General features: G+C 37.5%; 1 protein-coding gene across 17 annotated transcripts in view; it reads left to right on the top strand.

The window, feature by feature from the left end:
• Positions 1-16,400, top strand: part of RBMS3 (RNA binding motif single stranded interacting protein 3) — a 1,308,700-nt gene that overhangs the window by 1,230,454 nt on the left and 61,846 nt on the right. For all 17 annotated transcript variants that reach the window (XM_057491391.1, XM_057491386.1, XM_057491384.1 and 14 more), the window contains one exon: positions 15,985-16,095. In XM_057491391.1, coding sequence (XP_057347374.1) covers positions 15,985-16,095 — 111 coding nt within the window. The remainder of the gene's footprint in view (positions 1-15,984; positions 16,096-16,400) is intronic.

Here is a 16,400-nt window from a genome sequence, read left to right as displayed (position 1 = left end):
AGTATGATAAATGTTGTAGAGATATTTCAGGTTATCAATTTAATGATACTGTTTGCATTTTAAAACAGGTGGATTCTTTAAGTACATAATAAATAACTAAGAGAATATTCCGTGAAAATACACTACAAAAAAGTCATTATATTTCTTTAAGCCTATGTTAATGAAAGCACTGAAGCATACCTCTGAAACTACATGCTAAAGGCCTTTACAATGTTTCTGCACATAGGATAGTTTATTAATGAAGCATGTAATTTGAGTGCGTGTAATAATTTTGATTTAATTTTATTTTGAAGACCAGACTCCTACTTTTCTTGAAACCCCATATGTTAATTCAAAAAGAAAAGTTCTGAGTTAAACCCAAATTGAATAATTGAATATTTCCTTTTAAAATAATATTTTGTCATTTACCTTATTAGATAGTATCTGTTTTGAAAAGTAAAAATAACAGTAGTCATTAAAAAATAAAACCAAAAAAGACAATCCTTTTTTCCCTCTTTTCATACATGCTCACATTTTTTTTAAATGAGAAAAATAATATTAATAAGCTTGGAATATTTCCTACTTTCTTTTTCAGGGTTTTTTCCTCATTAATATTAAACTACTTAAGAGATTTGGCTTAAAATCCTACATTAGTCTAATGGCAATGAGAATAATTTTCCAGTTACAGAAATTTCAATACTACAGAAGCAAATTCAGTGGGTTTCAATTGACCTTTTGACTCATTAAAGATGAAAGACAAAAATGGCTATGATCCCAGCCCTCTGGGAGATAAAATCAATATTGGATTTTCATTTCTCGTCAAGAAATCAGAGATAGGTAAAATACAGATTAAGAGAAAGATGGAATTTCTCAGGGAAGAAAATAGAAGGAATGAAGCTTTCTTTCATGGGAGAAAGCGCAGCTGTCAGGATTGTAGAGCCTCTCTTCAGCTACCTGGTACACAAGGTAAAAGGCAGTTTGGGGGTTAGTAATTGCTATGGTTGCTAATCCCAGTTATAGTTTTTTCAACTGTCCTATATTCTCATTGCACTTCCCTCTTAGTCGTTACAATCAAAATACTCAGGGTTGTGATGCAATTTTATTTTGATACTTTGGAAGCCTCCATGGAGCAGGTTTAGGGTTCCCTCCCAGGATAGTTTCAGGTGCTAGGAATTCCAGAGAGCTGCAGCCTACAGGTCCCCAGGCAATAGGACCCTGAATGGGTAATGCTGGTCATTACCTGAGAAGTCAGCCCGTTTCATTAAGCTCTGCAGATCATCAGCTTCTCCGCCACTATATTCACAAACTTTGTTCCCAAGCTTTTCACTCCATGACCTCCTTGCTTCTCCTCACTCCCAAATTTGAAGAACAGAATTTGGACTAATCTGGTTGATGTGTTATGATTTAGAGTGTTGGCCCCAGACCTCCTCAGAATGCCTGGTGGTTCCATTATCAATCTAATTTTTTTAATGTACCTATGTGGAAAATGTCCTCCCACCTCTGAAGATCTGACTCATGGATTAGGTCAGGCTTGGCAGTGATAAGAGCCAAGATCCTGATCGGCCTGCTGAAAATTAGCCATATAGGTTAAAATCAAGACATATCAAAATAGGTAAAAGACCAAAAACAAAAAATAAATTTGGACTGTCCTTCACTTTTGCTGATAGGTTTTAGCTTTTGAAGTGGACCGCCATATCCCTTTGTCCTCTGTGTCTGAGCAGATCTATTTATGTTTTGGTTTATGAAAATTTGGTGGTGTGAGTAAATTGGCAAATATGATTACTGGTTTTTACAATTTAGGTGTTAAAAGAATGCCAAAGTGAGCATTTCATTTTGTCACTTTTTCAAAAACTATGGTACATCAAAAGCAATTTACTATCCTTTTCTGAAATTCTTTCCTGAAATTCTTGAACCTTCTTGAGTACCACCTTGATCCCCAAAATGTCTTTAAAGGATCAGTTTAACTCTCTGAGACCACAGTATAGCTGTACCAAGTAGGACGGGACAAAGTCCTCATTTCCTGTATGGATGCATTCTTGGAATACAATTTTTATTTTCAATGTTGATAATTGATTTCCTGATTCATAAAGTCCCTTAATGAATGTTGTAAAAGAAATGGTTGTTCTAAAAATCACAGCAACTATTGTGAACCAAAGACGCTTCATTATTTTTATTTGATTGAATTTTGTGCACTATGTAGAAATAGTTTTTTATGAGAGGTCTTAGAAAAAGACCCCAGGATATTAATATTTGTCAATTCTATCCTATGAGGAAACCATGGAATTGTAATTCTGTTTTTTGGTGTTTTAATTTTACAAAATACCCACCATAGTCAGAATAGGTAGCCCCTTAGAATGTGTGGGTCAGTTGTGTTTGCTATCCCACTGCCTTGCAAGAACTAAAAGCTGTCAGTTGAATGGTTGTTTCTGAGGTGCAGGCAAAAACTTAGAAGGAATGACACAACAAAGTATTACCAGTCAATTAAGAAATGGATTGACAACTGGCATTAATGAAAGAACTAAGAAGAACAGAGCTTCTCCTCATAAGCAAGTTATAATTGACAACAGAAACGAACACATCTGTAATTACTGCCAGCTCTTCTTCACAGGTGGGCCATCCATCCCTGGAGATGCAGGACTCTAGGCCTATATAAAGGCATTTTTTATCCTAACAACAAAGATAACCATTGAGTTGTTCTCAGACATGATCTAGGGGGTGTCTAATCTACAAACATTTCTCCCTCATTTTTTTTTTTCTTGAGCTTTTTTCTTTACACATGGTATTCTTTAACCTGGTGCTTGGTGATCTCAGCCATTTCTTGGGAGCCCACAAGCCTCCTGCTGCAACAAAATATCCACATTTGTTCAACCTAGATAATGTCTTCTCTTAACTAGTGGAAAAGAGTAAGTCAGGAGCCTCACCTGTGACTTCGGGAGTTGAGTGTGAGCAATCAGCCAGCCCACATTTTAGGCTAAAGACATAAACTGACCTAGCATCATCAAGCAGGTCTACTTCTATGTAAAATTTTAATGTCCAATGTCCTTGATCACTTTGGCCACATTACATTTTTGAAACTTGTCTTTTTATATCTCATTAAAGGTATTTACTAAACTTTCAGGGCAAGACTTAATAGGCATAGCAAGTACTAGTGAATAAATTAATTAATGTTCTTGATCTTAAACTCTTAATACAGCAAAATATATTTTAGAAAGTTATTAAGGCTCTAACATTGCAGACAAATTGGAATATTTACTATCATTTTAGCAGCCCTGTCATATCAGAAAGTGGTATAATTCTTAGTCCGGAAAGTTTTACTACTAATTTCAAGAAAGCTAAAATAGACTTCTAAAAAAACAGATTAATTTTTGTTCCTAAAATATATTCTAATATCAGGGTACAATTCCACCACAGAGCAATTCAAGTTAATTGTCTATGCATCTAAGAGATGTGTTACAGTCTCTTCATAGTATTTCAAAGAGTTGGATGAATTGATGGTGTAAACATTTCCTGGTGGGAACTTTAGACAATCAAAAGAAAAGAAATGATTGACAGATGCATGCTCCAACTAATTGAAGTGGTTCTGAGTTAACCAGATGTTTTCGGCTGAATCATGCCTGCAGATGCTATGGATTCATTATTCCTTCATCTAGGGATTACCCCGATTGGCTTGCTTGGTGACATTTGAGTGTTTCAAATCAGCCGTGCCTCTCTCTGTTTCGTACTTTGTAAAGAGCTATTGTCTAAAGCAGGCCTGCCTCCTGCCCTGGAAATGTTTTCAAGGAAGTTATCCGGGCTGTTTGTTTTTCCTACTCTTGGATGTGGTCTTTGGTGAGCTCAGAAGGTTGGAATGACAGTGGCCACAGATGACACTGGAGCTATTTCCACAGCTGGCTGCAGAGGCTTGGGCCGCCCCTTACAGAGGAGCTAGCATGAGGAGGTAGATGATGTAAAACATCTGTCACCACGGGAATAAGCAAAAACAATGTCCCTTTGAAGATTGCCTTTTAGTGATGAGGTGGGGGAGGAGGGCGGCTGTCTCCATGACGGGAATGAAGGATGTAGTTCTTGGCAGGCAGATGGCTTCCGGCTTGCTCTTGTGTGAAAAACAGCAAAAACTGTACATTGAAAAACTCTGATGCTAGACAAATGGGCTGATTTTGCTGAACATTCATTTCCCCACCTATCGCACATATAATCTAAGAGAAGTGGGGAGGAGTGCTAACAGAACAAGGCGGGAGAGAAACCGAGAGAAAAACCTGGTTCTGAATATTTTTCTCTTGAATAACTTTAATACAGTAGTATAATTTCAGCTGGTGGTTGAAAGGTTGGAGAAAGCATTTTGCAATAATCTTACTTCAATGTATTTGCAGCCCTGTGTTATTTTTTTAGAGAAGTTTTGAAAGGTAATATAAAAATGGTACTTTATCAAGGCCACATGATGGTAAACATTTGAATACCACTTAGTGGACAGGAAGTCAGATTTGTTTCCCCTCAAGGAGCAGTGGGAAGTAATACAATTATCTTAGTGAACTTTTCTTAATAGAACATCAGTTCAGTTTTTTACCCATCTGCCTTCAAAAATAAATTAAAAATAAGGAAATTAGAATATATTTTAATCTCATAAACAAAGTTGCTATAGAAAGAGAAATCTTGATAAAAGATTAATCTGATAGCAAATAAATGCTGACGATCAGCGGACTGTCAATTGTAAGGTCTCCTGTTACGTGACCAAAATGTGTGGTACTGCCCCCATTTACCCACAGCTGCACAGCTCAGCCCTGGTGAAGAAATGGCCACCATTGCTGCAAACCAAAGAATCACACTAATTCTCCCTCCCCCTGGTCAGCAAAGCAGATCTCACATGCACTGCCTACTTCTTTTTCTAAACTGTCTTCCAAGTCTGAGTCTTTTGTAAGTGCTTCTAATTAGCGGATGTCACATATCTGCATCTAAACAACAAGGGAGTCTGGGAAATGCAGCATTTCTTTCAATTCTATATTGAAAAGGCAGGATTCACTTCATGGGGAACTAATAACATGGAGAAAGTATTAAAAAATATAAATCTCTACAGCCATGTTTTGACTGAGGGAGGTATGCCACAGGAAGTAATTGGACTAATCTTAATGAGAGATAGTGAAGTGTTCCACCCAGCCAGTAGCACTTGAAAGGAAGAGATGGAGGACTTGAAGACATTTGTGGTATAACCTTGACAAGACGTGGCTATTGCTTTGTTATGGATGCTGAGGGAGAGGGAGAAGGCAAGGGGGACCTGGAATTTTCTGTATTAGTACACAAATCGAACAGAAGAAAAAGAATATGCTCTGAAGTTGTAAAGACAGAGACAATATTCAGAATGAAGCATGCTCGTCCTGAGGTGACACAGATTCTAGATTTCAGCACACAGTTGGAAATTTAATTCAGGAATTCATGAAGAGGGCCAAGATAACAAAGAAATTTTTTTTTAAAAAGACTCAGTCATTTGCATTAATTCCATCGGGGATTAACAAGTGACAAAATTTTGGAATTTCACTTCGAACACCTTATATTTATGGCATGTATATTTAAAGTTAACCAAAATATTTAGATGAGACTCTTGCCACTTTACAAAGCCTGTAGCATCTCTTCTGACTCGTGACTGTAACAGCCATTTCAAACTCATTGGTAAAGCAGAAGATAGTATTTGGGAAGAATGGAGGTTTCAGTTTGAGGGTTGCCATGAAGATGTGTCATAGGAAGTTAAAGGAACTTGTTTTGTAAAGGAGATTTTATAGATAAAGACAGTAACCCTATAGAAACCACTGAGGAACAGAACTAAATATTACTGGCTCTTTGTGGTTATAACAAGGTGACTTATTAAAATCACTAAGATTATTTGAAGCTACTTGGCCCTCAAGTAGGGACTGAAAATGGAATTAAAATGATTAAGAAACAAACCAAAAATCTCTTTAGAGGCAATGCAGTAGAAAATGTGCTCAAACGGAGCCCTCGCAAACATAAAGAAGAGAGTAAAACTTCTCAAACTTGACCTTGAATCTGACTCACCTGGGGGTCTGATTAACATGCAGGTACTGATTAAGTGGGGCTGGGGGCTGGGCCTCAGGATCTGCATTAAACTGTCTGGTCCTGAACCACACTTTAAGAAACAAGATACTAGAGTGTTGAAGACTGTTATATTAACCTAACAAAAATCCAAAATTACTGATGCAGTATTACTGCTGAGGAGAAATAGCAATAAAATTGAAGTGTGATAAAATATGTAAGTAAATTTCTAGCACACATTCAACAATAGGGCACTGAAGACTAGAAACGTGAAGCAGTCTTTCATCTCATCTACTAGACAACTTGATATATATTAATTGATATCTTTCAGGCCTCAGTATATATCTTGGTTGGATGCTAACATGAATGCTTTTTAATATAGGCTATGGCCATTCCACCAGGACATATTTTAGCTCAGCGTTAAATCACAAAACATTTCATCAATAGGGTATATACTGAGTTTGAGACATGTCAGACAATAGTACTAATGGAAAGTGTACTTTAAAGGGAGTAAATTCGTTTTTTAATAGGGTTGAGACTTGACACCTGTATCCTTAGGTCTAGCTGAGTTGCTAGCGCTAACCAGGCAAATTCCTAAAAATGTCTTAAAGGAGAGAACAAACAGCCCAGAATGTTCTCTGAGGGACCACAAAATAAAGTGCATTTTGTAGCAAATTGCTGGAAAAGGAATAGCAACTCTCCTAGTAGAGCCCAAACCACAGCGCCTTGTGACATATTTAGGCAATTTGCACTCTAAACAATCGCCCTAAGTAGGATAATAGGCAGCTTTTCTTTTGAATCACCCCCATGGTTTGAGAAATAGTTTCCCAGACCCATTCACCCATAGGATCCTGCAAGACCTTGCAAATAATTTGCAGCCGGGTTTTTGGTGTTTTTTTGGCCTATTTGTCGGGATGGAGACGTTTTTAATGAGAAGCTTTATGACAGCTCACAGTCCTGAGTACTAGTTAAAGACAGTTACCAGACAAAAGACACTGCCCATAAATATTCAGACATCTGCTGGGAACCCTGTTTGCCTTATCATTTGGAAGAAGACCAGCTTGGAATACTGTTCCTGATGTGCATTTTAAACTTTCTGTACATTGAAAAGCTACTTGGAGGTATACAAAGTGATTGCAGTACCAGTGACTAAAGCATTTCCTCTCTTATCACACGGCAAGGTTTGACAAGAATCTCGGGCAGATATATGGCTATTAAAACAGTTTGTGGCACAGGGAAGCTCAAATGGAAAAGCTTGCACTGCATGTGCAGCAACTTGGCTGTGATGATACCAAGGAAATTTTTTGCAGCATTTAATCAGGTACATGCAATTCTTCCATAGGATGGAAAATCATGTCATGAATTCCAACACTGAAGTTCCCTGGGGAGTGTGTGGTTCTTAGAAGTCCAGGAATTCTTACACTACATGACAAGAATGCCAGGCTGGCAGTGGTCAGACAAAGGCACTTTTAAAGGAAAGCAGAGCCCTTGATACATTTTTAAGACCTTCCTGTTTAACAGTTAAGAGAGCATTACTGTTGTTTCAAATGGATCCTCTTGTCCAGGTTGAGCTTGGAGCTACTGATAAATTTCCTCATCCCTTGGAAATCACAGAAGCCTTGGCTGATGGGCACATGCCATTCACTCCTTTAGTTCTTTAAGCGCTATTGCAACCTATTCCTTGGTACACGCTGTGCTGGACTTCAGCACCATTAAATAAAGTAGCATGAATAGCACAGTGAACTTAGAATCCAGAGGAGAAGTGAAGTACAATCATCATCAAGGTGTGTGCCAAATGATACAGGAAAAGAGAGGATCGAATGACTCATGCCCTGGGTCAGTCACAGGAGATGGTCCCTAGAATGCTTCATTGGATAACCATCCTAGAGCATGCACATGGACCCGCTGTAGACACCTGCCCCTCCTGGCATGGACTCTGAGGGTGAGAGAGCAAGATGGGTTAGAGAAGGATGAGCAGTTCAGTTGCAGTGGGATGAGAGACTTCAAGTGGACAGTCTTGGAAATCAGCCCAGAAGGGTAAATGGGAAGCCGTGTGATCTTCATAGAGCCTGTATGCTAGGGGAAGAGGCCATCCTGGATGTACCTGTAGAAGCCTTCTTTTGGGCAGAGATAATGGGGAGATAGAGTAAGAAGGCATATTCCCATGGTGACCATACTGCTTACTCAGTCCAATGGCTTCTAGACAGGACAAGCAGGAATGGAAACTACTTTGATCCCATCACTGAATTGTCTTATTTGCACTTACACTTCAGCACATTAACTTACAAAACCATTCTTTTAACAAGACCAGTCCTAAACATGTGACATTTCCCTTATGAAATCATGTTTTCGAAGATGCTGACTCAGCTGTTAAAAATATGATCCAGGCTATACTTTGGTAGAGAAAGTAGTTAAACATGGTTTCCTTATATCTCCTCTTAGCATGACAATTAAGGGAAATCAGTTGTGCTCATCTTTAAAAGGATATGCAGATATATATATATATTTTTGGTTATCATTGTCAAGGTGGGAAATGGTTAGGTGCTGTTCCCTGTATCACTAATATAATATTCTATTACATAATGTATTTGGTGAGTAGATATCATAGGTTTTCTTTGTATCTTAATAAGTAGGGAAGATGGTGGAATATATTGTGATTAACTCATTTGTTTGGTAAGTGTCATAGCTTATTGTTTTTTAATCTTTATTTCTTGTTTGTTTGTTTTCCCCCCTCAAATCTCTTTGAATTGATTTTGGAGCTGTACATCTGTGTGAGGGAAGCATATACCCCAGGAGCAAAGAGGAGACAAAGAATTTAGGTTGCACTATTCGTTTTTCCACAAATAGTATGACTCTTTCATCTATACCATACAACATGGATTTTTATGACACGCGTGTTGGTGTGTGGTCGATGCCCCCTGGTGTGATTGAGCCACACATCGATTAAATGATTGCAATGGGAGATTGAGGAACACAAATCTACCCTTTGCTGCTGAAACCCTAAGAAACTTACCAAAGAGGCCCCAGGATCCTTCTGGGCACACTTTACATTTCCATTGGATCAACAACTATGATTCTTTGAAGTAGAAATGTGAGAGGGAAAGAATATAGTAACCCACCTGCATAATGAAATTCCTTTTATAATTTTAACCAGATGTACAAGTTTAATGGTAGAGGAACTAACTGTAGTGTTGCACATTCAATCGACAAACCTTTTGACCATAGGGCCAAAGGCTTCAAATTCTCAACCCTGTCTCAATAATGTAACATATTAAAAAGTTGTATTTGCTGTATTAGAACTCTAAAGAAAGCTTGTTTAAAAAAAAAATCAAAAGTCACTACTGAACAAATTTATTTAGCTCTAAGCACAAACTCTAAAGGATTCAATAAAACATCATTGAGAAGCTTAATTATCTGTATACCTGTTTGGTAAGAAATACTTCAATCTGACATATTTATATTCCTGTTAAAAATGATGACACACTGTATAAATAGATACCTAACCAATAATTGAAGCTATTATTCACAGTTGAATAGTTATGGTATATAATTAGGATTCTTTTAAAGGGAATTCCATGGGTAAGACTAATTTGGTTTTATTGTCTTTCAGCATTATGTATTTTTTTAAATTCCAATTAATGGTGACTGAATCAAAAAACAACACAAAATTAAGAATATTTAAGAGTAGAAGAAAGAAACTATTTTTACAGCTAATTGATACCTCTCACTAGGTAAACTAGACATATGACGCCTCTAAACTTACCCTAAAGCAACAGAAAGTGCCCTACTTCTAAACATCACACTGCTACCCCCAGCTACACTTCTCTAGGTAGCAGTCCAAATATTATGACAATTTTATCTAATCCATCTCAACTGCAGAAACCCAGCTCTAGTTAGCCAAATTTCCAAAACAAATAGCAACAGAAAGCTGAACTCAGAATAATCATATAGAGCCATTGAAAGTCACATAATAGTCCTTCCTTTCATTGATAAATATAGGATTTGGGTAATTGATTTAGATGTCAGGTCTTTAAAAAACTGGTTTATATGATAAATATAATCTTGGCATAGAATCTAAGATTTTCTGTCATTTGTAGGGATTCAAGAGTGGATGGATATTTTATGCCATTTTCTAATGACTGCAGTTTCAAATCTTTCTCATTTTGTGTACATGGAGTTTATGAATACATGTATGCATATGCCAGGGATTCTGACTCTCATCACTAATGATGTTTTTGACTGGATGATCCTGTGTGCTGTAGAATGCTCAGTAACACCAATTGGCTCTACCCACTAGGTGTCAGTAGACCCCTTCCCCAGGCTGACAACCCAAAATGTCTACAGGCATTTCCATCAGCCCCTTCCAGGCATTGCACAGTCCCTCTGGTATGCACACATACACCAATAACTTTTGTTTTAATAATTTCCATAAATATGCTCTAGTACCACTCGTAGAACTTTTTACATTAACTGAATTTCAGATCTCATCATTAAGAATACAGTGGTTGAGGATATTAATAAATGCACAGATACACAAGCCAAACCATGGTTTAAAATTGGAGCTGCCCTGTGTGAGAACAAGTTCTCTCAAAATCTTTGCATTCCTCCATTTCCACTAAAAATCTCAAAATTGCATTTCTGAGTACGTTTTTGATTTGGAGTTTTGTTCTTTCATCATTCTGCCAACCCATATTTGTGAAGCATGTATTATATACCTCAGATTGTAGACAGCACCATGACTCTGCAAATAGACCATGGTGAACAAACATACATGACTTGTGTGCTTTCCATGTGAACAATCCAAATAAAATTGTTGGTAAATATTAGCCATTTTCCATGTAACTGAACAATTAGCAGCACTGACATGTAACATTAATGCACAAGACTGTTTTGATGATCTATTGCATGTAATTTCTTTGTAGAGAGATGACAGAAAATGTGCACTAGAGCCTTCACATGCCCTGAAGGAGTAATGTTGAAAGAGGCAAGTGAAGAATAAGGAAAGGAAGGGTTTAAGTGGGACAGTGGTGTCCCCAGGACTGGTGGCTTCCAGCTTGCCACGGTTACTCATTATTCCTCCACACCTCCAATGTTTGTCAGAGATCATTCCACAGGCTTCCAAAGTTGAAGTCCCATCTACCAGTTTTGCAACAGCTTTCTGAGTTTCAAATGTAATTTTTTAAAAGTCAGACTGCTTCCTGCCAATTGGTTGGAAATGCATCCCAGTTGATGAGGATTAATGAGTGTTTGTTTCTAAGGAAGGAGGGGCCTTTCCTGCTCTTTTTCCCCCCCACAGCAACCCTTCTTAAACCACACCCAGCACCACCTCCGAACAAAACAAAACAAAACAGAACATGCCAATATCAGCAAATGACAAACATTAAACCTCTCTACCCATACTACAGGGAATGTTGCACACAAATGTTGCAGGACACTGCCTTTGAATAGCTATTTCCCAAGTTAAATGAAATGCCTTTTTGCCATTTATATTTTGAAATCATCTTTGCTATTGGAAAATCATTTACACTAATTAGTTTATTTGTAAGCTCCTGTCATTCTCTGCAGTCCACTTTACACGTGCTAAACATAGTCTGGGGTACACAAACTCAACTAGATATTTACTCTGGAAATACTAAAAATGTGGCAGAGAGGCAGAAAACATACAGATGAGAAAGAAGGTAAGTGAGCTTAAAACCACATTTTTTTAAGTGTTGAATGATTACTGCTAAAAAGTGCCATAGATTTGCATAAATCACTATAGGAACAGAGTTTATATGGGCCACACACATTTTGACCTGAAGGCATCTTGATATGACAGGAGGAAAAGGCAGTGATGCTCATTTTCATTTTTAATTTTATATTACCCAAATAATTTTCTTACCTTTCACTTTTGCACCCCTGTGATTTCAAATTCAAGGCTGACTAAGATTCCAAATGGAGGGATTCTCAAATTGCTACAACACAAAGCCAAAATGATCAAATGGAAGCATGTCGGGTCATAGGCACAGGCCTGAATTATTCAGATAATCTCCCCATTTCAGCTTATCAAAAATGCAGGCTTGTTCTCTTTGCATTTTTAAACAAGATATAATGTGATTATTACTGGAAAGTCTCATGCCCTGTCACAAGACTGGTTTAAAACAAATAATTGAGTAACAGTGTAAATAAAACCAATTGCTTCTATCTAAGACCTGTGACATTGGCTTATATACAATGGCAGTTTATAGGCAGAGCACACTTCTCAAAATTCAGGATGCATTAGAATCACCTGCAGAGCTTGTGAAAATACAGGCTGCAAGGCCCAAATCCCAGGGATTCTAATTCTAATTTTTGTTCTGCTACTGCAGCTGGTCCACAGGTCATACACGGAATGGCTCTAGAATACTGACATTCATAGGGATATTTTATACAGGCAATTCTCAGTGTAGTCCTCCCTGTCCTGGCATTAATATAGGTTTTTAACCAGCTATGTGTACTCTTCATGGGAGACAGCCTGCCCATGTTTTCCCCCATTTGCTAGTGATCTTATATTTCAGTTGGGAAATTAAAATATTGATGAACCCTTGGAGACGTAAAATTTCTTTCAAATATTGACCGAAAGTGAACAACACAGATGCAGTTCTGGACTTAGGTCGGATATGTTTGTTTACTCCACATCAATGATTGGAAATTTTACCCAAATTACTGTTGAGATTGTTTATTTCAGAATTAGGGCAACCAAATCCACCTTCACATCTTCTGAGCATGAGCAGCTTTGTTCTGCAGAGACAGTGGCTAAAACAGACCAGATACTCCCATCAGCTGTTTGGTCATTGTGCTTTTTAGTAGGATTACAGCACATTACAGTATTTTTCTTTGCAGCTTAAACATTGAGCAAACCCAGACATCCGGGGATGCTAAAATGAAAAATCTGTTTCTTCTTGCTTTGCCATTTGCCATTTGCCAAGTGAACTCCGTCAGGCAGCACATTCTATACATTTTAAGTAAATGAAATTACCCTTAATGTGTTGGCAACATCTGTCACAAAACACTCTTCAGTCTATGGCTTAAGTGCATTGGATGAAAATGGAATTGACAGTATATTTAATGAGGCATGATTATGGTTGAGGACACCAGTTCTGCCTTAACAGCCATAGGTTTTTCTTTTCCTTTTTTGCTTCTTTTTCTTTCTTCTTTCTCGTCCTTTTTTTAAAATGACCTACACAATACAAAGATTTTGTAATCTTTGAGGAGCAATGTGGTTAGCAAACACCATTATTTTTTATACTTCAAACTCTCTTAGGTTGATGTACCAATAAAGTATCATCAAGAAAATTTGTTTCTCCAGGGGTTCCTGTCCACTACTTCTAACTTACTTACTGATTATAAATTTCTAGTATCCCTTGAGATTGTTAAGGGATTTATGTTCTTAATATTTCATGGTATTCCTTTATTCATTGAACATTTTTACTGAAGCTGATCGAGAATATATATTCTTACATGTTCTCCAGTGAGAATCCTTATTGTTCATTTATTTTCAATAACCAATCTGGTTAGGAAAGGAATGTTTCTTTTACACCATTTTCTACTCCATGCCTAGTGCCACTATTTACAATTCCCAATGACAAATCCCTTCCCAGTCCTCCCTTTGATTGTCAGTTTTCCAGTTTATACACCGAAGCAGCACTCCTTCCGTGTCATGTGTAATCACATGAGTCCCCAAACACTTTCTGAGAAAGGGTTCTCTAAAGAGACCAGGCAATCCTCCCTAAATTAATTCCAGATACAGGCACTCAATCCTTCTCTTCTTTTCATGTATGGATTTTGATTCATCTGTCATATGTTCACATATCTCATTTGCAATTGCCTCCCAAACAAAGACGAAAATCTGTGGGTCACACTAGTGGAGAATGAGGTCATCCCTAGGGCACTGAGAAGAAAGAATCCTTACCAAATACAGTCTGACCTTTATCTCTAATTTATGACAAACAATTCTTTCTATGGCTGGAGCAAGCTGATTTGAATTGAGAGGTTTCCTGGATTGTGACAGTGTAACTGTTGGAATCTCTGGGGCCAATTGTCTAAGAAGATAGCCTCAATCTCAAGTTCAAGTATTGAAGTCTTGAACTTGCTAAGGATTAGAATGTGGTGAAAGTGCCATGTTTTGGAGAAAAATGCTTCAGGATTTCCGTCTTTACTCTGAGGTTATTTTCTATAGTTTATCCATAATTGATTTAAGAAGAACCCCAGTTCTTCTTAAAGTGTTTACTGCTGGACAGGCACACCAAATATCTGAAATGAAGTCAAGAAAGTTGTCCTTTTTTTCTAAAGGAAAAAATTAAGATACTTTTGTTAAAGAAATTCAGGCAGCAGAAATTTAAAAAGATGTGTCTCTGAGTTATAATTAAGGAAAAAGCTTGTCTTATCGTGTCTCTCATCTTAGAAGCATAATGATTAATAACAATTTGTAGCAGCATCAAGAATTTCAAACACAAATGCACAGCTATCTACATATACAAGCTACAGAGCTTTATAACAATACATATTTTTTTTCTGATTGATTCTAGCTCCAAAGTCCAAACGTGACTAAGAACAAAGTTGGCTCTGTAAATCAAGCATTTCCAAATATTTGGCTCAGTTTCTACTCCCTCTCCATATTCATGGGGAGGAGCCCTTAAGCTGAGTGATAGCTTGATCTTTTGACAGATACATTTGGATAATGCCATGAGGAATTGATCATCCTGAGCAAAAGCGTTTTATGAAACATTTGCTTGAGGGTCATTGGTTTGGGTGCTGAGATCCTGTCATCTACATGAATCTCTCCTAATTTTATTTCTTCAAAATGCTTACTTACATGGGGGGAAAAAAGCCATATAGTGAGAAAAATAATGTCTACAGAAAAAATAGCATTCAGATACATAATCATTTTATTACCAATGGGTATTGAAGTGAATTATTATATCATGAGCTTCTGCCTTTTTTATCATCCTTAAAATAAAGCATTGAAATGATACAATCTCAAAAATTCCATCTAACCCTAGCTTTTCAATTAAAAAAAAAAAAAGGAAACACAACACATGCAATTGTTCTACTCTCTAAGTTGGTCATCTAAGGTCTAAGGCAAAAAGTAAAATAAAGGACCAGGATAGGGAGGGCAATATGGCCTGGCTCCATGCTTTACTAGCTATGTGGAATTTTGTATATGGACAGAAATCTTTTTAAAATATCTATTATTTCTTACACTCCCAACAGTTATAATAGATCAAGAATCATATTCTAGAAGTAGGCCTCCTAATGCCTGATTGAAAAACTTGACATTGTTATGTTTTTTTTTAAATGTTGGCATGCTGCATTTGACCAGCATTTAGCAGAGTTCAGTATTCTCTGTCCTGTGTCAAAAGGGCAGATAGAAAGAAAGTAGGACAAAAGATTAGGAGAAAAAGAAAGGGAAGTTGTAACTAATTTCCATATCATTTGTGTTAGATTTTAATATGTCTTTCAAAAAGATCCTGCCAAGAAACCCATGTGGGCCAGCACCATCCCTCTGGTGGTAGATGGTCTTGGGTCAAGAATTACCCATATAAATCATGGATAAATGGCAAAACCAAAATCTTATTCAATATCAAGAAAAACTAGAGAATTTCCATAGTATTTCTATTTTGTTCAGTCAGAGGTTTGTATTTAGCACAGTGAGAGAGAGGAGACATATGGTATTTTGGAATGCATTCTACATTGAATGTCAGACTTATAAATGACAGGCATTTTAGACCATCAGAGGTAAACCCCACCAGAGGAAAAGAAGTTGCTCATGCTGTATATTTAGATGAGCACAAAAATTGACAGATGGATGTAAAAATCATATATGGTTGAAGTTAGTCTTTTCAGTAAAAAAGGAAACGCATTTGATGCTAACTGTTTGCTGTGTTTTTTAAAAAGCCTCCTTTCCTGCGGAGCGTGTTTTCAACTGGGTGTTGTGTGTCCTTGCAGGGTGCTGTGATCACGCCAACCCTGGACCACCCTATGTCCATGCAGCCAGCGAACATGATGGGCCCCCTGACACAGCAGATGAATCATCTTTCGTTGGGCACAACAGGAACGGTGAGTTGAAAAGTGGAGTCTTGTTTCCTTTGGACTTGTTCAATATGAGGCAGTGCTCTGTTTCCATGGGCATTATCAACACAACCGGTTCTGTGTCATTGATGAACACACCTTTCAGGTTCCAGTATGAATAAGCTTCATTCTGCATGCACATTCAGTTCTGGGGCCACATTTACTCACATCCACAAGGCTGACAATTCTACTTGGGTGCATTTAAATTTGAGTGGCTTCTTGTTCTTACGACACAATGCACCAGGTGGAATGTCTGTTTTCAGAAAGGTTATGCATGCACCTGCGAATCTAGA

The sequence above is a fragment of the Manis pentadactyla genome, chromosome 14 (genome assembly GCF_030020395.1).
Source record: "Manis pentadactyla isolate mManPen7 chromosome 14, mManPen7.hap1, whole genome shotgun sequence".
Lineage (NCBI taxonomy): Eukaryota > Metazoa > Chordata > Mammalia > Pholidota > Manidae > Manis > Manis pentadactyla.
Note: the sequence above shows the minus strand (reverse complement) of the source record. Positions and strands in the feature narration are given on the sequence as shown.